The sequence below is a fragment of the Nerophis lumbriciformis genome, linkage group LG10, assembly GCF_033978685.3.
Source record: "Nerophis lumbriciformis linkage group LG10, RoL_Nlum_v2.1, whole genome shotgun sequence".
Taxonomy (NCBI): Eukaryota; Metazoa; Chordata; class Actinopteri; order Syngnathiformes; family Syngnathidae; genus Nerophis; species Nerophis lumbriciformis.
This window is the reverse complement of record NC_084557.2, coordinates 37,080,945-37,106,575: the sequence shown is the minus strand read 5'-3', so window position 1 is coordinate 37,106,575 and position 25,631 is coordinate 37,080,945. Positions and strand designations below refer to the sequence as shown.

General features: G+C 38.4%; 1 protein-coding gene across 1 annotated transcript in view; it reads right to left on the bottom strand.

Moving 5' to 3' along the window:
• Positions 1–25,025, bottom strand: part of muc5.1 (mucin 5.1, oligomeric mucus/gel-forming) — a 54,217-nt gene extending 29,192 nt beyond the window's left edge. The window contains exons 1-21 of the mRNA XM_061969648.2: positions 24,920–25,025; positions 23,838–23,876; positions 23,487–23,748; positions 23,283–23,397; positions 19,761–19,833; positions 17,371–17,477; positions 17,089–17,296; positions 16,717–16,845; positions 15,034–15,151; positions 14,819–14,957; positions 12,482–12,586; positions 12,352–12,421; positions 12,150–12,287; positions 11,912–12,076; positions 9,742–9,836; positions 7,280–7,406; positions 6,945–7,200; positions 4,577–4,626; positions 4,350–4,450; positions 1,910–2,061; positions 1,687–1,825 (exon numbers count right to left, since the gene is read on the bottom strand). Of these exons, the coding sequence (XP_061825632.2) occupies positions 1,687–1,825; positions 1,910–2,061; positions 4,350–4,450; positions 4,577–4,626; positions 6,945–7,200; positions 7,280–7,406; positions 9,742–9,836; positions 11,912–12,076; positions 12,150–12,287; positions 12,352–12,421; positions 12,482–12,586; positions 14,819–14,957; positions 15,034–15,151; positions 16,717–16,845; positions 17,089–17,296; positions 17,371–17,477; positions 19,761–19,833; positions 23,283–23,397; positions 23,487–23,748; positions 23,838–23,876; positions 24,920–24,983 (2,652 nt within the window). The 5' untranslated portion in view covers positions 24,984–25,025. The remainder of the gene's footprint in view (positions 1–1,686; positions 1,826–1,909; positions 2,062–4,349; positions 4,451–4,576; positions 4,627–6,944; positions 7,201–7,279; positions 7,407–9,741; positions 9,837–11,911; positions 12,077–12,149; positions 12,288–12,351; positions 12,422–12,481; positions 12,587–14,818; positions 14,958–15,033; positions 15,152–16,716; positions 16,846–17,088; positions 17,297–17,370; positions 17,478–19,760; positions 19,834–23,282; positions 23,398–23,486; positions 23,749–23,837; positions 23,877–24,919) is intronic.
• Between the last annotated feature and the right edge of the window lie 606 nt (positions 25,026–25,631).

The window sequence follows — 25,631 nt, the reverse complement described above, 5'->3', positions numbered from 1 at the left end:
CTTATTCAATTCAAGCTAATACATCGTACTTATTATACCATGGTCCGATTAGCGAAGATGTATGACGGCATATTTGTACTATGTGATGGGTGTCATCAGTCTCCAGCTATCTTAATGCATATGTTTTGGCTTTGCCAAGCCCTGAACAGCTATTGGACGGACATTTTTAACACTTTGTCTGTGGTCACTGGCGAAAGGATTGAATGGAATCCTCTAAGCAGAATTTTTGGGGTAGCGCCTCAATCATCTACCTTTAACAAATCCAAAAAAGAATCTTGTAGCATTCACCACTTTATTGGTTAGAATACTCATTGTGCTAGATTGGAAGGCAACATAGCCTCCTTGCCACACCCATTGGAGTAAAGATGTTCTTTATTTTTTTCAAACTGGAGAAGATTAGGTTGACATTGAATGGTTGTTCTGCAAAGTTTCAAGAACTGTGGGTTGCCTTTCTGAGATATGTAGGAGAGACTGACTTCCAAATCAACCCCAATTGAGACCCAATTAAAATGCAGGTTGTTGATGAGTCTTCTTTGTGTAGGTTGTGTCTCTCTAAGGCCATTCAAAATGCAGCTGTCTGTGGTTTTAATTTTGATATCTGTCAGTGTTTTTTTAAGTTTTCTATTTATTTATTCTGATTTGTTCGGATTTATTTTTATTGTGTGAATGCTCCAAAGCAAAATTGATCTATTTATTATTCAACTTATTATTATTTTTCTTCTCCAGATTTTGGCGCGCTCCACCTTCCACATTTTCACCCGATTCAAATTGTTCCAATTTCAAACTGTACAGCCCATTCAGGAATCGTGGGCTTTCCTTTGACAAATTCCAAACATTCCCAGATTTCCCAGAATTCCAGGTTTTCCCATTCAAAATAAATTGGCCATTTTTCAAACTTCCACCATTTCCCCATTTTTCAACCGATTCAAACCACCCCCCCTTCAACACATTCCACCATCCTGGAAATTTAAACTACTTTTTTTCCAAGTTCAAAAAAATTCCAGGATGTTCCGTAATTCCTGGTTTTCTAAAGCCCTATTTCCACCCATTTTTCTGGCGACGACTCCTTCCACATTTTCAACGCATTTCAACCGTTCCACCGTCAAAACATTCCTCTTAATCAGGACAAAAAATGAAGTTGATTTTTGAACTGGAAAAATTCCCGGTTTTCCCAAAATTCCAGGAATTCCGTAATACCATTTCTCAATTCAACATGTTACTACTTCAACATTTCTCGGCCAATTTGAAAAATTCCAACACCAACCATTTCAACTCGTTCAGACCATTCAAGTTTTTTTTTACCATTTTCCAAAAAAATCCTGCTTTTCTCAAAATTCCCAAATTCCCATGGGATATTTTTCCAAGTTCCACAACCCCCACATTTTTCATCTGATTCAAACTGTTCCAACTTCAAAATATTCAGCCTGTTTGAGAATTGTGTGCTCTACTTCAACAATTCTAAGAAACTTCCAGGATTTCAGTTCAACTTCAGCATTGGATCATTCACACGCAATTCCTGAAGGAATTGCCTCATCTTGTTATTAATATGATTAATTTTTTTTAATGTATTTTGGACCATTCCTGTCAATTGTTTGTGACTGAAAACCCAATAAACAAATGTTTAAAAAAAAACAAATTATGTCAGTAGAATGCAAAAACAATTTTTGATAAAGACACAAGGGATACCTGAGTGAAGACGTAACCACAGTCCCCATTGAAGGAGAATTTCTTCTCATCATAGGTGATGTAATGGCCTTCCCCGTATATTGTGCAGGTTCCATCGCACTGCTGTTCGGTGCATTGCCATTGTCTGCTTTTGCAAGTGCTGTTGTTACACAACAAAGTGCATGTGAGACACACAGAATACTTTAATCTTTCAAAATGGTCACAACTAAAAAAGAACGCTGACCAGGTGTTGCAGTCCACTTTAACAGTCTGTCCAGCCTGGTAGGATTGTCCATTGTACGTGCAGGGACATTGGGACTCCTCAATACATCCTCCTTTACCATCGGACAACAGACCAGCAGGGCAGACGCAGCCTGAGACGCAATGTGAGCTGACCTGTACAGTTGTCACATAAGGTTTTAGTATTTGTAAATGACTTACAGTACTGTACACTCAGTGGCCAACATGAGAAATTGCTGCTAGGGATGTCCTGATCGATCGGCCAACGATCAGTATCGGCCAATTTTCTTGATTATGTCTTTCAATGCTGATCCCAAACGCCGATCCCTTCTGGTTAATATTAGATTAGTTTTTAGTCCCCCAGCTGACAAGCTAACATCTAATTATGTGTCTCCATACACAGTGTGGAGCCCCCTAAATTAATAATAATAATCTACATTACGGGAAATAAACTGCAATTCTTAGTATCTTAGGCATCATTATCAAATAATAGGACGAGGCTAAACATGTTACTCACCGAGAACAAGCAAAAGTAGGCATATTAAGAGCTAAGCTAGCATCTAAACTAGCTTAAAACAACAGTAGAAATAAATGCTCAGTAAAGTTTAAGGAACAGATTACAGCAGAAAGTAAGCAACTATTAACAGGAAATGAACAATTAGATTAAAAAGAGTCTAAAGAGAGGATAATGTAACAACAACCGCTGGATGTTGTTGCATTGTCACAGTCAGTACAAGATACGTACTGTAAGAGGAGGGCGCATCGATCCATAGTTGGTGGTGTCGACAACACTGGTAATATCAGTATATTAGATCAATATTTTTATTTTCTCCAAATCTTTTGTTTTGTTTTGCTAATGTTTACAAATCCAAAGAATAATAGACCCAGGAGGACTTTAAGTGCAAAAACAATTTAAAAGATCAATAGTTTTTTTTATTTTGTTTTATTATTGTGTACTATTGACTTTGTTTTGATCAAACAATTGCATGTTATGCAAGAGAATAAGGAACTTGTCAAAATATTGTGTCGATATTGTTAAACTGTCAATATAGCACTCAAATAGAAAAATGTCTAGTTAATACATGTGATCGGTAGAGGTATCGATATCGGCCGATCTCACTCATGGATAATCGGTATTGGAATTGGCAGCATAAAACCTGAGCGGAACACTGTTGCTGCACATTCTAGGACGGGTAGGGAACCTATGGCTCTCGAGCCAGATGTGGCTCTTTTGATGACTGCATCTGGCTCTCAGATAAATCTTAGCTGATATTGCTTAACAGGATAAGTAATGAATAATTCCGCTGGTAATCACAGTGTTAAATATAACGTTCAAAATATAAAACTTTCTCATGCATTTTAATCCATCCATCTGTTTCTACCACACCTGTTTAAGAAGTCGCATTAATGGTAAGAAGTAATTGATCTATTATTGGTTAGCTTCAGAATAACAATGTTATTAAAAAGAATAAGAAACTTAATATACTCGAAAAATGTTGGTCTTACTTAAAAATGCACGCATTTAATTGTATTCAGTGTTGAAAAATATTATATGGCTCTCACAGAAATACATTTTAAAATATTTGGCTTTCATGGCTCTCTCAGCCAAAAAGGTTCCCGACCCTTGTTCTAGGATGTTACGTCAGAGTATGTCTTTACAATAATATTCATGCACAGTTTTGAGTGACAGGTATTAATGTAAAATATACAGTACAGGCCAAAAGTTTGGACACACCCTCGCATTTCAATTTTCATGACTATTTACATTGTAGATTTTCAATGAAGGCATCAAAACTATGACACCTGTGAAGTGAAAACCATTTCAGGTGACTACTTCTTGAAGCTCATCGAGAGAATGCCAAGAGTGTGCAAAAAAGTAATCAGGGCAAAGGGTGGCTATTTTGAAGAAACTAGAATATAAAACATGTTTTCAGTTATTTCACCTTTTTATTGTTAAGTACATAACTCCACATGTGCTCATTCATAGTTTTGATGCCTTCAGTGACACTCTACAATGTAAATAGTCATGAAAATAAAAAAAAACGCATTGAATGAGAAAGTGTGTCCAAACTTTTGGCCTGTACTGTACATATACGGTTTATATAAAGTTGGGTAGAGTTGACTGCATCATACTGCTTGATTATTTAGGGGAAGACAATACAAACAATTTACGGCATGATGATATACGGTATATAGTTGTGCACCACTTCAACCACAGTACTACTGTGGTTTATCCGTTATACAGTGCTCAATACCGGGGTAGAGCGGAATATACGTTAGGTCAGGAAAAAAATACAGAGGCTACAAGCCTGTTTCGCAGGTTTCTGTGTTTTTTTCCTGACCTAACATAATACTTAAACATATTGTTATATGACTACCTCTCTGACAGAGAGAGAGAGAGAGACACATTTAACATCAGTTAAGAATTAGAGTCACAGTCTTACACATTCTGTGTCCAAAGTTTGGCAGGTTTTCTGGCACTCTGACCCCGTATCACCTGGCTTTGCACTTGAGCAGTTGAAGAAAGTCATTGGCGCACTGCAGGCTGATCACAGTGATTGAACATGTTAGAGAGGATGCAACAAAAAATTCATTAAAAAATTCCATAATTACAAAATGTTCTCTATTTTTAAGAATAGGCTGCAATAAATTTGGGTGCATTCATACATACTTTCAGTTGTGTGGTTTCCTGCACAGGTTAATGTTCCACTATGGCAGGAGCTGAAATGCAAAGAAAAGCATTTGGCAAAAATGTATATTTTGTATTTTATAAGGGATTTCATGCTCATTAAGGCAACTGTGTGCAAATGGGTAATGGTGGTAAGACTACATAAAGGAAAAAAACATTTGCGTTCTCCCCACTATTGTGGAACCTCAATTTACGAACCCCTTATTGTACGAAATTTTCGATGTACGAGCTGCAGATTCGATCCTGCGCTAGGGATCTTTCTGTGTGGAGTTTGCATGTTCTCCCCGTGACTGTGTGGGTTCCTTCCGGGTACTCCGGCTTCCTCCCACTTCCAAAGACATGCACCTGGGGATAGGTTGATTGGCAACACTAAATTGGCCCTAGTGTGTGAATGTGAGTGTGAATGTTGTCTGTCTTTCTGTGTTGGCCCTGTGATGAGGTGGTGACTTGTCCAGGGTGTACCCCGCCTTCCGCCCGATTGTAGCTGAGATAGGCTTCAGCACCCCCCGCGACCCCGAAGGGGATAAGCGGTAGAACATGGATGGATGGATGAATGGAGCTGCAGATTGAATAAAAATATGCTTTTGAGTAAAACCCTTTTCTCAGCGTACGAACGTTTCATCCACCCACTGTGTGCCTCACAGCCATTTTGTGCACGGCAGCACATCCAGTGTATGCAGGCTGATCACTCTCAGTTGTTAACTATTGTGATAGTATGTTTGGGGTTTCCTTTTTAAGTATTTTTTTGCCCTTTTTTCTAATTTTACTAACTCAAAAAGACTTCAAAGAAAGCAATGGCCAGGCCATTTGTGATTTGAAAAAAAAAATTACCGGCGAGGTAAAGTAGATTTATTTTTTATTCCTCATAATGGTAGAGCGGCCTAGCTGTTAAAGTAAAGGAGTTTTGTGATTTCAGTGTGACAGTGTGTGTGCGTGTTGACAGGGTGGCTGCATATGAGGACAGTTCAGCTATGTAGTTGTTGTTTCAGCTTTGTTATTAAATAAAAGGTTGATCCTTCACCGCCTTGTTATATATGTGTTATACACAGTACTGTATAGTGCTTTGTTCAAAGTGTAGCTTACAAAGTCTTACTAAAATATGGACTTCTGTCAAGGCTGGAACCCATTATTCATGTTATATTGTTTTTTTTATAGAGAAATGTGCTCCAATACCCAAACTTTTCCATTACAAACCCTGTTCAAGAACTAACCAGGTTCGTAAATTACGTTTCCACTGCAAGTTGTTGCAGTGGCGGGCCGTGCGTTTCCCACCTAGGCCTTCAGTGATGTCCGACTTCAACGATTACCACTCAAAATACCATAATTTATGTCACCACATGACCATTCCTGTAAAAATACTATCCAAAAACACACTTGCGCACTACTCTGTATTGAAACACCTCAACAGTGTACAAAACGGGCTATTTTCTGGCGCATTTAAAAATTAAACCCGCATCATCAATTAAAACCTATTTCATGTGGTATTGTTAAAATTACAATAATTGTAAAAAAAAAAAAAAATTAAACTTGACAAAATAGAGAAATACAATATTTGAACTCACAATTTGTAGCACCCATTCGACACCGTATAAGCCAGGGGTACTACTCGAAGTTGGTTGATTCGAGTGGAAGTGGCGGGCATTTCACCATTTCATCGCCGGGATAGCTTTGCGAGCTTTCGGGGTTGGCCGAACATCGTCTCACAAGATGTAGTTTCTCTTTAAATATCCTTCTTGAAAATGGCCTTGCAAATATATATCTGTCACCTAATCAACGTTTTGTTCTCCTTCTTTGTGGGTTTCTCTGCTATGGCTCCGCTCCAGTGCAACACTTCCTGCTTTCGTAAAGTGCCACTTCTGATTGGATACTCACTTGGGAGTGACAAGTGAGTATCCAATCACAGGACTCGTAAATGTCACGTTCAATGTGAGGCCAGCTAGAAGGCCTTACTGACAACAACTAGTGATCTGATTGGCTATAGCAATTATCTATCAACTGTATGTGCCCCGTCACGTCCACAGACGCCCGCATTGTTGATTCTGAAGGCCTCGGGCAGATTTTGTACGGCATGGCAACATAAGCTAGCTGAATTCTGATTGGATAAAAACTCTTACCTAAAAACAACAGCACTGGAAGGAGCATAATATGACATGAAGAGAATATGAATACTTTTAAATATTTAGGGAAAGTCAATTAAAAATTACTTTTGTCTTTAATTATGATCATGATTTCTGGTTATGTTAGGCCAGCAGAGAATGCCTTGCTGGCCCTGACGGCACACCACTGAGTTGTTGTATATGATGTATTGCACGTATAACAGTGGACTATCGCTTCATCAGCAAATACTCACCAAATTTGTCCATGAGCCCTGATGGTCTGCTTGGGCCGCACCACCATGTCCCCTACATGGCAGGAGCACTGGGACGCTGGCACACATGCCCCCCTCTCGTTGAGGTAAGTGCCCTCCGCGCAGCCACAGCCATCCACGGGCGTAAACTTCACCTCACAGGTTAAATCCGCCTTACTCAGAGAGTGGCATGTGCGGCCACAGCTTGTCATGTGGTAGTCAAACACGAAAGTGGAAGGGCAGGTTGTTGTGTATTTTTCTGTGAAAGAACAACATGCAACTCTGTTGGTTTTGAATGATTGATAACGTTGGTTTTTTTTTTTTAGAGTGAAACCTACTGCACGCCACCTCCCGCCAGCCACTCAAGGAGACACCAGCGGCGGCACATGCGTGAACATAGGAGGACATGACAGCACACATGCAGTCCTCGCTGTTTTCACAGGCACATGTGTCGTAGATACAGGACTGGAAAGAGAGACAGAGGGCATCAAGATGATTGCATTTGTTGTTAAAGGTTGTGATTCCCTTCATTGTTAGTATGTAAGGAATGTGCAAAAAGGTCTTATGATTACCACAAAGATATGACCATTACATGAAATTATCCTTCTGAACAGAATTATGACAATATTGGTCAAATTTGCTGAAAAATATCTCAGCCTTTCCACCAGCAAAATAAATGACGCCACCTCAGATAAATTCTATCAAAACGTAAACTCTGATAATTGCTCCCGATAAAAAGATCCACCTGATCAAGAACTCCCTTGGTGCTCCGGGTGCATCTGTTAAAAGCAGCCTCAGAAACCTTGGGCTTCTGTTTGATCAGTCAATGTCTATGGAGGGTCACTGCCGTCAACTGACCAAAAACTGTTTTTATCATCTCAGAAATATTTCTAAAGTGAGAAATTTGTTGTCAAAATTGGATCTCAAAATGATCATTCACGCGTTCATTTCGTCTCGTATCGACTATTGCAATTATCTTTTCAGTCTTTTCAACAAGTCAACGCTAAAGAGACTTCAGACTGTACAAAATGCGGCTGCCAGACTTTTGACCGGTGCACCCAGAACAGTCCATGTCACCCCTGTTCTATCTAGTCTTCATTGGCTTCCAGTTAAAATTTTAGTCCTGACATTCCGTGCATTGCATTGTGTGGCCCCTCAGTACATCACTGACTTGCTATGCCCCTAATCCTCAGGGCCCAGCCTCCGATCTTCAGGCCAGGGTCTTCTTAAGATCCCAAAAACTTGTTTTAAAACCCGTGGAGACCTGGCATTCCAGGCTATAGCTCCCAGACTATGGAACAACTTGCACCAGGCGCTCTGTGATCTTGACGGTGTTGAAACTTTTAAGAAACATTTGAAAACTTCTCTTTTTAGTAAAGCTGTTAGTTAATACACCTTTTAACTATCATTTTCAATCCACTTTGTATCCTTTTTATGATGTTGCCTCTGTTGTTTTAAGTGAATTGTTGTTTTACTTCACCTATGTTGTGTACAGCGCTTTGTGATTTTATCTGTGAAAAGCAGTTTATGGATAACATTTAGTTACCTTCCTCATAACACACTTCCACATTAATGCATTCTACTTCTGTTTGTTGTGCAGCTATAATGGTGTAATATGAAAACCCCCCAAAATAAGATCATTGCATTTTGAAATGGTGTGTTAACCCTCTTAAAAATGTTATCACTGTTTATTGATAAACCATATACTGTTTTGTAGAATATTTGTTGTCTCAGATAAAGATAATTTAATTCATAATCTTAATGAAAAAACACAGAAGGTCTGTGGTTTTATTTTTTTCTCGTTTTACTAAGATAAATGGAGCTGTATAATAAAAATTATGCATCTCCAAATACTGTGTTTTATCTACCTAAAACAAATGTATGTACAGCCGTCACTTTAAATACCACATTGCAGATTTTTTTTGTGATACTTTTTAATTTTTTTCAGGCATATCCTATATTTTTGGTCTTAAATTAGGCATTTTCAAGCATAAAAATGACTAAATATACTAAAAATAGCAATATTACAGTAGTATTGGCTACTAGAGGACACCAAACCAATCAGAGTGTGCTGTTGGCCACTGATTGGCTCAGCCTCAGGTAGTATTACTTTATTGGATTAAAATAGTGTAAAGGTGACTAAAGGGTGTTATTTCAAGTCTAGAGGTCTCTCATAATGTGGATAAATGTATTTAGGAGGTCGTAAACAGGTTTTTTATGCTGTAGCTCGGAAAATATTTGATTTATAATCAATAATTCCTAATTTTTGGATATTAATTTATCGCAGAACAGCAATAAACAACAGAGGACTGTACATTATGTAGTAGAGATGGGCATAATAATCCATTAATTAAACAGGAAGACATCTGTTGAGACATTGTTTAGTTGTATCGTCGGGTATTTGTGCCAAAGTGCATTACTTGGCTTTAACCAGTAGAGGCGCTAGTTTCGACTACCGGTAGTTTGCTGTATAAAGATGACAAACATTCTCTATGGCTCAAACTTCTCATCTTAATTCAACACTGGCATGGAAGCAGGAGTTCACAACATTCAGCACAACATCCTGATCACAATTCATTAAATATAAGATTAGGAAAGAACAATTAAAGGTAAATAATGAATAAATCCCATCCACTAAAGTCGAGATTCATTTACACAAAACAAAATTGGTATGGGATGAGGAAGAAGCCAGATTAATTAATGCGAGGATTTTCTTACACATTTTGATATTTTTCAAAAGACTTCAAAAGTGGCGTGCATAAGAGAGTGGATTCCAACTGTTCCAGTCAGAAATACTTACAGTGAAATATTCTTCTGGGTTTATCTCGGAATGACACTTGGAAAACACCCCAGTTGTGTTGGTCAGCAAGGAGCACCAGTGGTTGGCATATTTCTCTAAAAAAGACAATAACATAACCCTAAATTGATGGCTAGATTTTAAGAATACAGAGCAATATAATGTAGATCCATTTTGTGTGGTACAAAACATTAATATTATAATATATTGTATGGTTACACAACATTGAATATCATATTTGTTGCTGACAGATGTCGAATTTTGTGTGTTTTGTTTCAGTAAAACACCACGCCATATTGTAGAAGACCAGAAATTCACAAATGTTCCCTTATTTTCAGATGCAAAGGTTGACATGTTTGTTGTCATGAGTTCAGCATCAAAAGATTAACACTGGCCATATTGTTTGGCTTTTTCTTTGGCTTAGTTTTGCAGTAATTTTAACACATTAAAGACCAGAACCAGAAGTGTCAAGAATAGTAGCAAAGAAGACACCATCGTCATGTCATCACAATTGTTGTCACTTCGTCTGCATGAAAGGTTACGATGTTTACATTTTTTTTAATCGTTCTACAGTGCTTAACTAATTTTTACGCTTGTGTGACAAAGGACTCATGTGTGTTTTCTGGCATTAGCCATTGGATGCTGTCTAGAGTTTTTTTTGTTTAAGTTTTAATATTGACTACGATATTTTTTAATGTTTAGATCACAATTTTGAATTTTGATTAAACATTAATAATCACAGTAAATGACTTCTTTTCATTATTTCAATACTATTTAGACACAAATGCATTTCTATTGAAAATGTCATTTATATTTTACTTGCATTGCATGCATTGACCTGATCATTGACCATCAACATTGTATGTTTATATATATATTATTACTTTTATAGTTATTAAGTTAACACAAATAATCAACAAACAAAAAAATATTACATTTAATAACTTAATGACTAAGGGACAAGCGGTAGAAAATGGATGGATGGTGATGATGAATAACAGGCAAAAACAGACAAAATAAGGCCACATGGTATGCTTTAAAAAAATACTAATATGTATTATACATTTTTTTTTCCTAACTTCAAATGTATAAAAAATATGCTTCCATCCATTCATACCCTTTCTACCCCTCTCGAGGTCAAGGGGGTGACTGGAGCCTATTCCAGCTGCATTCGGGTGGAAGATGAAGTACACCCTGGACAATTCGCCACCTCATTGCAGGGCCAACGTGTATATATAAAATTATTATATTAAAGCAATATTTTTTTAACTTTTATAGTTATTAAGTTAACACAACTGATCAACAAACAAAAAATATCAAATGTAATAATTTAATGAATAACAGGCAAAAACAGACAAATTAAGGCCACATGGTATGCTTTAAAAAAATACAAAAAATATTATACATTCAAAAAATATCTTAACTGAAAATGTATAAAAACTATGCTTGTAAAAAAATATTTTAAAAATAAAGCATCCAATATGTACAAAAATATCTATTTAAAATGCAACAATTTACAAGGACCAAGAGCTAAATCAAAGCCAAGGCTTTGAAAGCAGGTCGGGGAAGAAATATATAAATGCTAGTAGGTTGTATACTATTTGTAAATGTTGGAGACACATTTAAAAAAAAACAACATTTTTTTTAAAAATAATTTGTATTTATTTATTAAATGCCTTTTACTGAATATGCACAAGCACTGTTTTTAATATTATGTGATAATGCCTTTTATACTGTATTTTTTTTGTTCTAAGTAATGTATGTGATTGTATGTCTACTTGGACGTTGGAGTCTACAATAAAGCTCGATTGATTGATTGATTGATTGATTGATTGAAATGGGGGAATTGTTGACAGAGAGAGTGATTAATCTGCATTTATACATAAATCATGTGCTCATTTTTGTTTGACCCTTGATATGTTCATTTTTTCCATTAGGATTTTTTTAAATTCTAAATTAATTAAATACAATATGTTTGACCTCAAAGGTTTCACTGTATTCTTCCTCATTTACTGTTAATCCAAATGACCAATCAAATCTTGTTTTTATCAATTTGCTGATCCACTATTGTATTTTTCCAATGTAGTGATTATAGCATGGTTGCTGTATTGTTGCCATGGCTTTGCATGGTGAATTATATTGATATATTTAATATTGATGGGTGAGAACCTACCTTTGTCAACGCTCAAAAGGCAGGGGTCACCGAGTGATTTGCTGACGTCTGAACATCCTCCTTTAGCCCTCCACGAGTTGGCAAATGTAGCAGCCGTCCCTTCAATCATTCCACATATGGTTTTGAAGTCATCCACTTCAACATTGTTAAAATCCCCACAAAGTCCTGCACAGAGAGAGAAATGATGGAAGAAGATGGGCAGATTAAGGTTAAGGGTCATGAATATTCCACAACTCACCATGGAGTTTGCCTTTATGGGACACGTCGGCTTTGATGTACACCTGCATGATGGGCGTGAGCTGGATCTCCAGGTGAAGCCCGTAGACCGTGTGGATCACAATGTAAAATGTGGAGGGGCTGAAGATTGTTATGTCATCTGTGGGGAAAACAAAGCATTATTCAGCGTGGAATTAAAGAGAAAAGACACACCGAGCACTCACCCGTGAAGAGAGGCAGCTGAGAAACGAGTTTGTTGACCAAAACTTGGCCGCTTGCTTCCACGACAACCACCTGCATTGAATATGACGTGAGTCACGTTGCGTAAAACAATATGTCATCTGGCATTCTTACCAGGGATTGTGGCAGCACCAGAGCGACTGCGTTCAGGCAAGTTGATTTATCCGATTTTTCACATTTGACAAGTTCCCCTAGGACAGTGAAGGTCCCATTCACCTGCTGCAAAAGACACGATGTAGACTGTGAATATTGCAGTTTCATAGGAAAAAGTTTGGTTAATTTTATATCCGGCTGGGTCTAGGGATGCCAGATGATCTCTCCATAATCAAGATAGAGCTTTTTTTCCTATTATTTTAGGTAGATTTAATTGCATTAACTTGAAAAGTCAGATTAACACATCTTTATTATGCGATTGGAAACCAGATCTCTGGAGGGCGTGTGTGCGACCAGAGAAGACCCTCAGTATCTTGTCCAAACTCAACCCGCAGGATACAACCGGGAAGCAGATACCATTCAATAAAAAACATTACAATAATTGTAATGAAGATGATCATTTTCATTTGTTTCACAAATTAAAAGAACAGAACATTTTGAAGGGCATCGATGGTAGAAAAAGAGACACAAAGATTTATTTAAGAAGGCAACACTAAATTGGCCCTAGTGTGTGAATGTTGTCTGTCTATCTGTGTTGGCCCTGTGATGAGGTGGCGACTTGCGCCCGAATGCAGCTAAGAAGATAGTATAGTAGGCTCCAGCACCCCCCGTGACCCCGAAAGGGACAAGCGGTAGAAAATGGATGGATGGATGGGAGCACAAACTGTTTTATTTTTTATTACTTTCATTTCTATTCATTATTTTTTGTTCAATTTGATCATTTTGCATTCAAATCGATGACTGAACAATTTGTTTCCCATGTGTTTGTATTCCTCCAAAACATGCGTCAAAAACACATCTAGGTTTGAGTTCAATATTTTAGTATAAAAATGGGAGCTTTCTAGTGGGCCAGTCTGGACCAAACAGTCTGGGGGCAAAATGTTTGTCTGCATCCGTGAGATGTGATGATTAAATATTTGAGCAGCAAATAAATCATAATCTTTACTGCAATCTACACTTTATATACAATATATATATATATATATATATATATATATATATATATATATATATATATATATATATATATATATATATATATATATATACATACATATATATATATATATATATACATATATATATATACACATATATATATATATATATATATATATATATATATATATATATATATATATATATATATATATATATATATATATATATACGTTTGTATACATATACAGGACAGGCTACAAGTTTGGACACACCTTCTCCTCATTCAATGCTATTTACATTGTAGATTGTCACTGAAGGCATCAAAACTATGAATGAACACATGTGGAGTTATGTACTTAACAAAAAAAGGTAAAATAACTGAAAACCTGTTTTATATTCTAGTTTCTTCAAAATAGCCACCCTTTGCTCTGATTACCGCTTTGCACACTCTTGGCATTCTCTCGGTGAGCTTCAAGCACACCTGTGAAGTGAAAACCATTTCAGGTGACTACCTCTTGAAGCTCATTGAGAGAATGCCAAGAGTGTGCGAAAAAAGTGATCAGAGCAAAGGGTGGCTATTTTGAAGAAACTAGAATATAAAACATGTTTTCAGTTATTTCACCGTATTTGTTAAGTACATAACTCCACATGTTTTTTTTATTCATAGTTTTAATGCCTTCAGTGACAATCTACAATGTAAATAGTCATAAAAATAAAGAAAACACATTGAATGAGAAGGTGTGTCCAAACTTGTATTTTATATATATATATATATATATATATATATATATATATACCGTATATATATATATATATATATATATATATATATATATATATATATATATATATATATATATATATATATATATATATATTTTGTATTCGATTTTGTCTTTCAAAAAAAGTTTAGAAAAAAGGGGTCGTCTTATATTTGGGTCAGTGCACTTAAAACACAGGAGGAAAAAGGTTTAGAAAAAAGGGGTCGTCTTATATTTGGGTCAGTGCACTTAAAACACAGGAGGAGCTGGACAAAGTGGCTGGGGAGAGGGAAGTCTGGGCTTCCCTGCTTAGGCTGCTGCCCCTGCGACCCGACCTCGGATAAGCGGAAGAAGATGGATGGATGGATGGCACTTAAAACATTGCCTTCACAGTAAATGAATTATGGCAACATTTTATAAACTGTAAATCAATGTCATTAGACACAGGTGCTAATGTTTCCCTCCCTTCACAGTACAACTTACTTTTTAAGGTAAATTATTTTAATTAAATTAAATTCTTCTTCGTAGTATGAGCAGGAATACCGATGAAGTCCTTGCTAATTACAGCGGTTTAGTAACAGTTTGAATGCCTTACCCTTGTTAAAACATAGGAGCAGTCACCATGGAAACTGTATGTCTTATCATCATAGGTGGCGATGTGGGAGCCTCCCAGGACGGAGCACATACCAGGACAGTCCTTGTCACTACACCTCCATTCACCCTGAGTACAAGTGCTGCAAAAACATTTGAGCCAGTTTAACAAAAATGATGTAAATAAATGTGTCATGTAGAATAGTGTGTGGTCATCACCATGACTGACAGGCCTTTGAGTACGATTCTCCAGGTTGGTACTGCTGACCGTTGTGTACGCAAGAGCACTGGTCCACAGGCAAACACCCACTTCCACCAATGTCGTCCAAGATAGTCCCTTGGGAGATGTATTTTACAAAATGACTGGCTAAAACAAACGTGCACTAGATATTTGTCACGGGGGAGCTTTTGTGACTTGCACATCTCAAATAAACCAACAGATAATAATTGTGTAAATATATTTAAGGGACAAGTAGACATTGTTTGCCTCGTGCATGTGAATAGACATACACATTTGCCACACATGCAAAATGCAATGAGCTCAAATACAAAAACTCAACTCATACAGTAGCAATGCTCAGTTTTCCCCAGTTGCAGCTTAGTAATAATAAATATAAAGTTGAATAAACGCCTTTTTCACTGTTATTATTAGAGATGTCCGATAATAGCTTTTTTGCCGATATTCAATATTCCGATATTGTCCAATGGTGATATTGTAGCTTCCCGAAAGAATTAGTGCTGCAAGGGGTTCTGGGTATTTGTTCTGTTGTGTTCATGTTGGATGTTCTCCCGAAATGTGTTTGTCATTCTTGTTTGGTGTGGGTTCACAGTGTGGCGTATATTTGTAACAGTGTTAAAGTTGTTTATACGGCCACCCTCAGTGTGACCTGTTGGCTGTTGGTCAAGTATGCCTTGCATTCATTCACTTATGTGTGTAAAAGCCGCATATATTATGTGACTCGGCCGGCACGCTGTTTGTATGGAGGAAAAGCGGACATGACGACATGTTGTAGAGGACGCTAAAGGCAGTGCCTTTAAGGCACGCCCCCAATAATGTTGTCCGGGTGGAAATCGGGAGAATGGTTGCCCCGGGAGATTTTCGCGAGGGGCACTGAAATTCAGGAGTCTCCCGGGAAAAAATCCGGAGGTTGAAACCGATACCGATAATTTCCGATATTACATTTTAAAGTATTTATCGGCCGATATTGGCCAACTCTTTAATTACCGATACCGATATCAACCGATACGGATATCAACCGATACCGATTTATACAGTCGTGGAATTAACACATTATTATGCCTAATTTGGACAACCAGGTATGGTGAAGATAAGGTCCTTTTTAAAAATAATAATACAATAAAATAAGATAAATAAATTAAAAACATTTTCTTGAATAAAAAAGAAAGTAAAACAATATGAAAACAGTTACATAGAAACTAGTAATTAATGAAAATGAGTAAAATTAACATAAAGGTTAGTATTATTAGTGGACCAGGAGCACGCAGAATCGTGTGTGCTTACGGACTGTATCCCTTGCAGACTGTATTGATATATATTGATATATAATGTAGGAACCAGAATATTAATAACAGAAAGAAACAACCTTTTTTTGTGAATGAGTGTGAATTAGTGTAAATGGGGGAGGGAGGTTTTTTGGGTTGGTGCACTAATTGTAAGAGTATCTTGTGTTTTTTATGTTGATTTAATAAAAAAAAAATAATAATAATAATAATAAAACGATACCGATAATAAAAAAAAACGATACCGATAATTTCCGATATTACATTTTAAAGCATTTATCGGCCGATAATATCGGCCATCTCTAATCTCTAGTGATAATGTGCATACGGTATGTTGTCTACCATTTTACTTCAGATGACGTACTTTTCATCAAAACTTACCAGGTGGACAGAAGCATCCATCCACGCAGTGTTCCTCACACACTTCACTCCTCTGTGGGTTGCTGCAGGTGTCCGTGCAGGGACTCCCACACTCTTTGTACACCATGTTAAGTGGGCATGTTTTTTTAGCTAGTGTGGATAAAGAAGAGGGACAATCGAGTTAGTATATGTTAATGTATAAACATCCATTTTTTATACAGCTCGTCCCCATCAGGGTCACGATTGAGCTGGAGTCTTTCCCAGCTAACTTTAGCAATCACATATGGATACATCTATTCACGTTTATATTTACACCTGTGGACAATTTAGAGACTTTTATTTTTTATTGCACTGTTGGAGTACATGCCGACATGCAGAGACATCCTTGCCTACCGCATATATGGGCGTTCCATTCCTGTGGCTCCCCTCCTGCATGAGCGCATTGGCGCGAGTACTCGGACATGGTGGAGCACAGACACGGACTGGAGCCATTACAGTTGCACAAGTCCTTCACGCACGCGTCCACAAAAGCGTCCGTGTTTATTAAGTCTTCGCAGCTGTGGAAAGCAGGTCCTGAGATGGCGTTCTGACAGATGGATCTCTGCGGTGGGGCAGAAAAATATTTGTAATTTGTCTTGAACAAATAGTCGAGGCGTACCTTCCACTGAATACCACCTGAATTTTGGAGCAGATCTGTGGCTCAGGAGAAAACGTTTCATCACAGTTTTCAGTGGGACCGTTGGTTTTCCAGGCCTCCCCGACATCCTCGATGTCCCCTAATTCTGGAAGGAAATTAGATTTTTGTACATTATCCCCATACCACTTTTTTTACTTCTGATTGGAGCCTTGAGTATTGGCCGATACCGATATTAATACAATAGTATACAAGCAGGAATCATACATGCTTTTATTATTTTGTAGTGTGGAATGTTAGAAAAGGCTAATCAAATGAAATGACTCAAACAGAGAACAAAAGTTTTGTGGAAAAAAACGAACCTACTCATTATTATTGTTATATTATAAGATTACATTTGGTATAAAATGCGGCTGCTAGACTTTTGACAAGGACAAGAACGTTTGATCATATTAGGCCTATACTGTACTGGCTCACCTTCACCTGTGCACTTAAGATGCAATTTTGAGGTTTGAGGAGGACGACCCACATCTGCGGTCCCTCCCATTGTTCCCATTGGGTTTAGGTTGAGTTTTTTCTTGCCCGGATGTGGGATCAGATCCGAAGATGTCGTTGTGGTTTCTGAAGCCCTTTGAGGCATTTGTGATTAAGGGCTATATAAATACATTTTGATTGATTGACTGATTGTTGTGGAATTTCTGACCTTTGAGCTATATTTCGTGTCTGTCAAGAATGTCTGCTCATTTCATTTCTCGTCTATTCTAAACCATGAAAGGACCAGATGTAGGCAAAAGTTGAATATGGAGTCGGGCTGACCATTCTACAAAATGTTTTGATTGTCTAAGTATGACTAAGGAATTCAAGGAGATTGCGGAACAAACTAGTCAAAACATCAGGACTTTGACGCACGAGGAAAACAGATAAAAATGACGAAGTCAAAGCAAGGAGAGAGCTTTTTTTCATTGCATGCTGACGGGCGCGCCCGGGGAAAACTGTCTGTGTGCTCGACAACTTAATCCAACCATTTAATTATGAGTACAATAAAACTCTTGTGTTAAATCCACTTTTGTTCTCATTTAAAACCTGGACCTTCCACTACATGATTATTATTATTATTATTATTATTATTATTATCCAAAATGAACTTACGCTGTCTTTAAGATGAAGTAGAGTGGTAATTGTCACAATCATTCGGCAAGTTAAGCTAATGACGTAGTAAATTGAATGATGTGGACACGTGAGTTACTGTATTGAATACCTTTAATAAACTTTTGCCTTGGTGACTACCTGTATTTAATTATTTAGTGTATATGTTTATATGGACACATGTGCTGTTTAAAACTGCAATATTATTTAATTAAGGACACCTATTACATATGTCTAGCTTGTGTGCTACTGTGTGCTTAGCTGTTGTGTAGCTGCGAGCTACTAATACACACAAAAAAAATAGGACAAACCCCTTATTTGAGTTATTTTAACTCAACATTTTGGGTACATTTTTTTAACCCAACTTTTGCGTTGAATTATTTAACCAAAAAGTTGAGTTATGATAACTTATTGTTGGGTTATTCCCAACCAAACTATCGGGTTGAATTATTTAACCCAAAAGTTGAGTTATGCTAACTCAATGTTGGTTGAGTCATATCCCAACTATTGGGTTGAATTTATTTAACACAAACGCTGAGTTAGGCTGACGACAATGTTGAGTTATTCCAAACCCAACTATTTGGTTGTGCAATTTAGCGCTCCTTGACCCAATAGTTAGTTAAAGATTATACATTTTACTGCTGGTTTGTCCTACTCCTTCCCAACTACTGATCAAAATCATTTTTATTCCATTAAAATATACTCAAAAGCCAGATATGAGTGACATTTCTTTTTACAAAAATTGCCGTGTATGGTCATCGTAGTTCTATACATCGTGCTCAAATAGTTTCATGTACATAAGATGTGTGATTGTAAATACTGTTAATGAGATTAATCCGTAATAAAATTCCCTTCAAGAAAAAAGTACCTTTTTAATAAAGAAAGCCTTTTACCCAAAAATGCGTTACTGATTGAAAAACAACCCAAAAATACTTCATAGTTTTGGAAACCCAGAAATTGAGTTACAATAATACCCTTATAACCCAAAAAATGGATTGCTCTTCATAAAAATAACTCCAAAATTTAACCCAACACTCGTAACTCATAAATTGGGTTATCGAAATAACCAAACATTTTTTAGTGTGTAACCTACAGTAGAGCCAACGATGCTTACCTTTTGTAAATTACTTCACTAAAATACAACGACTGCTTGTATCGTAAATGCAAGCCAATATAATCTGATGCTTGCTTTTATGCTGACATTGGACCGAAATCCGATATCAATATCGGATCGGGACATCCCTACATTTGAGTACAGACGTTGTGAGGTATGGCTTGAACCTACCCTGAACCTGATCTCCATTGAAGTCGCCACACAAGCCACAGGTCTGGTTCTTGTATTTCGCATCCAACTCAACCTGGAAATGACAAATTACAAAAGTGATGTTGTAAGAAATACAAATGGGATTTATGGCTCTTTGAGGGAAGTCACATCTTGAGGAGCTGTTCCTTTTAAAGAGCTGTTGAAAAGATGAGCTCATGTATTTTTATTTTTTTTTAAAGCCGAAAACAATTACTGGTAGCAGTGTTAGGATAAGATGTGGATCAGAATAATTTCACGTTCAAAAGTAAACTCCATAAACATTATATCAATTCACCTTGCTACAATAATAGGTACACCTGCACACTTTAAGCAGCATTTATCAGAATCAGAAGTAATTTATTAATCCCCAAGGGGAAATTAAGATTTTCAGCACAATCCCATTCAAGAGCAGACAAACATTACAGGGAGACAGAACAGGATCGCTGACGTTGTGTGCAATGACGTATGTCACTGCATGTTGCGCGTACTCTCTCGTAGTTGCTGCGATTTTTGTTTTGTTTCTTGCATTGAACAAAGAGAGCACAGTCTACCAAGTCAAATTTATTTTTGTGCTAAACATATTTAGCAAACAAAGATCATTCTGATTCTGATGCCATGATCTGACCAATCTGATCTGTTCCCAAGCACAGCCTGACTTTACTGACACTACTAACTTTATCACTCTTGCATCCTGCATATTACAGACTTATTGCACATCACAAGCTTATTGCACATTACAGACCATGCACCTGGCTTTTTTTGCACAACAACTTCTCTACATTGTTGTCACATTTTTGTCACTGTATATTTTTCTTATGTATATATTTGTACTTTGCACCAAATCTTTTGAAAGCATTACTTGTATATAATGTTGATAGGTGACTAGTATATGTCTTGCATACACCTAGAGTACTTGCTTGCTCAGTGAATGTATACTATGTAATTTATATTATGTAATATAAGGTATACTTGTTGTATGTCTATTTGTTGTATGTTTAAGGCAGGGGTGTCAAACTCAAATAAAGAGTGGGCCCAAATTTAAAACTGGACAAAGCCGCGAGCCAAGGTTGAACAAATTAACCTTTTAATAGGGACCCAAACAAGCTTTGCATTGAATATTGAACAAGCAAGGCTTGTATAACTTTATAATGACATGCAAAATCGAGTTTCAAATAATAATAATAATAATTAAAAAATATCAATGGCATATCAAATACAATTTAAATAAAAATTGAATGCCTCTTTTCTATTTGCAGCCTTCTGAGGTAAATATCAACATTAACTTTTTCCACAGGCTAATAAATTAGAAAATAAAATAACAATGAATAAACCAATCATTCAGGACTTTAAACTGCTCAGTTTGCAACACACTGATCTAATATGATGTGCCCAAGCCAGATACCTGCCATCTTTTCTTGGATGCTAGTTCATTAATGTCAGGGTTCAGGCTTTGAGCTGAGGCAACCTTCATTATCGAACGTAGTTGTTCATCAGTCATTATATCTCGTCCACCTGGACAACAGTCTTGGGGGCGGGCTTTAAAGGCACTGCATTTATCGTCCTCCACGAGCTGTCGTCACGTCTGCTTTTCATCCATTCCAACAACGTGCCGGCCCGATCACAAAATAAGTGCGACTTCAGCACGCTCACACTTAATGCATACTTGGCCAACAGCGATACAGGTTACACTGACGGTGCCCATATAAATAACTTTAACACTGTTAGAAATATGCGCCACATTGTGAATCCACACCAAACAAGAATGACAAACACATTTCGGGAGAACATCCGCACCGTAACACAACATAAACACAACAAAACAAATACCCAGAATGCCATGCAGCCCTAACTCTTCCGGGCTGCAATATACCCCCCCCCCCCCCCCCCCCCCGTGCGTCGGTTGAGGCGGGCGGGGTTGGGGGGGCGGGGTTTGGTGGTAGCGGGGGTGTATATTACAGCCCGGAAGAGTTAGGGCTGCATGGGATTCTGGGTATTTGTTTTGCGTGCGAGCTCACACCAAAATGCATGGACCTTTGGGATTGTTTAACACGATTGTCCAACATTGTAACAACATTTATAAGTCAGAAAAGATTAAATTCATCACAGGTCACCTTTAAATTACTCTACATACTGTATTCACATCAATGAACCAGCAAAGTGAATGAAACGCAATTATAATAATGAATAGTAATGGATAAGATTTATATAGCGCTTTTCTAGACACTCAAAGCGCTTTAAAGAGAAGTGAGAACCCATCATTCATTCACACCTTGTGGTGGTAAGCTACTTTCGTAGCCCCAGCTGCCCTGGGGTAGACTGACGGAAGCGTGGCTGCCAGTTTGCGCCTACAGCCCCTCTGACTACCACCTATCATTCATCATTCATTCACTTGTGTGAGGGGCTCTGGGGGCAAGGGTGAAGTGTCCTGCCCAAGGACACAACGGCAGCGATTTGAATGTGAACCTGCAACCCCTCAGGTTTCTGGCACGGCCGCTCTACCCACTACGCCATGCCACCCCGTTATAGTTTGTTTACTTTGACCCTGACCCATTTTCTAGTTCAGTTGCCAGTGGTCAGATATTGCCCCAAGTGGAGGAGTTCAAGTACCTCGGAGTCTTGTTCACGAGTGAGGGAAGAGTGGATCGTGAGATCGACAGGCGGATCGGTGCGGCGTCTTCAGTAATGCGGACGCTGTATCGATCCGTTGTGGTGAAGAAGGAGCTGAGCCGGAAGGCAAAGCTCTCGATTTAGTGGCCGATCTACCTTCCCATCCTCACCTATGGTCATGAGCTTTGGGTTATGACCGAAAGGACAAGATCACGTGTACAAGCGGCCGAAATTAGCTTCCTCCGCTGGGTGGCGGGGCTCTCCCTTAGAGATAGGGTGAGAAGCTCTGTCATCCGGGAGGAGCTCAAAGTAAAGCCCCTGCTCCACCACATCGAGAGGAGCCAGATGAGGTGGTTCGGGCATCTGGTTAGGATGCCACCCGAACGCCTCCCTAGGGAGGTGTTTCGGGCACGTCCGACCGGTAGGAGGCCATGGGGAAGAACCAGGACACGTTGGGAAGACTATCTCTCCCGGCTGGCCTTGGAACGTCTCGGGATCCCCCGGGAGGAGCTAGACGAAGTGGCTGGGGAGAGGGAAGTCTGGGCTTCCCTACTTAGGCTGCTGCCCCCGCGACCCGATCTCGGATAAGCGGAAGGAGATGAAAATTTGCATATAAAACGGCTCCAAAACAAACGGTTTCACAACTGTGCATCGGTCCTCATCGTTTCCTTGAACGAGCTGTTCAAAAGATTTAATTTGTCCTGTAAGAAATGTGACCAATATGCAGTCAGTCCTGTCATATTGACTCTCATTAACATATTGCTTAATGCATTATCATAGTAGCTAGAGATTACTATAATATGCTGTCATATATGAATCCACATTTTGGTAGACAGGCAACTTGTGTAAGTATTAAACAAAAGTCAGAGGAAAATGAAGCAAATGTGATGTACTCACCCAGATTGTGTCTTCTTCATTCCACATGACAACCACACCCATCGTTGCCTCGACTTTAACGTAGGAGAATGTTCTTTCGATTGAGATGCCAACCTGGCTGAAAGGCAGTGCCACCCTAGAGGGAGATAAGTCATCACAATATTTTGTCATTAATTGATATCAGTCATGTTAAAGGTCGTCTATGAATCTAATAAACCGACTCACAGGTGGTCATTGACGACGATGGATGAGCTGGACAGTTCCACTACCACTCCATTCAACCTCATCGTGACCCGCTTTATGGCCGCCATGCCGCCTATGTCCTGCCGCTGCAGTTGGATGTTGAAATCCTCGTAGCTGCCTTTACAGTTGGATGCCAGGAGATAGTTGCAGTTGGAGCGAAGTTGGAAAAAATTGCCATCGAAGGTCCTGAAATGGTAGTTTCCCCATGTGCTGCAGAACTGGTCGTCGTGGGACGTTTTCAGTTCTGTTACAGGGAAGGTAAAAAAAGGGCACTCTTTGAAGTAGATACATTTTATTGTGTGGATCTAAACGGTTGAAATGACATTACTGTACCTGTAACTACTGGTAATTTGGTCACTGCATGAACCGTGACTTGAAAGAGAGGAAATATAGTTTTTGTTTTAGTTGTCAGTGAAAGCCACACATTAACTACATTATAATTGTTGTTATTATTAATATGCATATACAAGAGAGGAGAAATAAAATGACATCCAAAACATTTGTAGGCATGCGCAACACTAAAAACCTTTAGCATACATTGCCTGCAGAAAACATTCGCAGCACTTTGCTTTTTCCACATTTTATTATGTTACAGTTTTATTCCAGAATGGAATACATTCATATTGTCCTCAAAATCCTACATGCAATACTATATAATGACAATGTAAATGCATTCATGTATTAATTTGAGAGCCGTGAGAGCTACCACCAGGGAGAGCTGAAGATCCTGGCTAGATGAAGCCATCAGGACCACATCATCTGCAAAAAGCAGAGACCTAATCCTGCAGCCACCAAACCGGATCCCCTCAACGCATTGACTGCCTCTAGGAATTCTGTCCATAAAAGTTATGAACAGAATCGGTGACAAAGGGCAGCCTTGGCGGAGTCCAACCCTCACTGGAAACGTGTCCGACTTACTGCCGGCAATGCGGACCAAGCTCTGACACTAATCGTACAGGGAGCGGACCGCCACAATCAGACAGTCCGATACCCCATATTCTCTGAGCACTCTCCGCAGGACTTCCCGAGGGACACGGTCGAATGCCTTCTCCAAGTCCACAAAGCACATGTAGACTGTTTGGTCAAACTCCCATGCACCCTCAAGGACCCTGCCGAGAGTATAGAGCTGGTCCACAGTTCCACGACCAGGCTCTCAATACATTTCTTTATTTTTAATACATTTGCAAAAATAATAAAAATAATCCTTTCGCATTGCCATTATGGGGTATTGTCCATAGAATTTTAAAGACAAAAATGAATTAACTATATTTTGGAAAAAGGCTGTAACATAACAAAATGTGGAAAAAGCAAAGCACTGTGAATACTTTCCGGATGCACGGCATCTGTATGTAGAATTAAATAATGGAACGGACTGAGTTAAATTGCTCAACTGATGAACTAACCACCCTACATACCATTGGATGCAGTAGACAGTCCAGAGCAGAGGCTGAGCCACAGCACTGCCCAACCAAGCGCCATCCTGTGTGTTGCTTTGGGAAGAGACTGCTCGCTATTGTTGGATGTCATGTAATATAGTTCATTAGCTGTTTGCGGTTAAGGAGGGGTGACATTGGGAGAGATTGTGGCTGTCACAACACTTTGTAGTTTTAGTCTGAATTTGATCACACCCATGATTTGATCACACCCATGAAGTGGTGGTACTTATAACAACAAGTCACGTCAATCTCCGTTTGACACATCATCGATGGTCACTAACCTTTGACCATCAGTATAGTGTAAGTCATCCTGTAAGTAAACTAAACATTTTACATGGAAGTGCTGTATAGTTGAATTGGGGAAATTAATGCTTTCCTGATGGTGTTTCTTTGTTCGTGTATTTATACAAAGCTGATGTTCACGTATTGGCGTTCAAACAAGAAATGTATGCTGTTCTCATTCAACCAGAACTTTTTAAACATTGGGCTGTTCCTTTTTATCTAGTGAGATGTTCATGTCTTAATAAGGCTTCTATGGAAATCAGTGAACCATGCACTGACTAAATATTAGCCCTTAAGTGACGATGCATCACTAGTATATTCAAGCATGGACACTCTGCAGGACAACACCAGAATGTGAAAAATCCCAAAGTGAAACCATATTGTTAGTTTGAAATTCACCTCCCAAAAA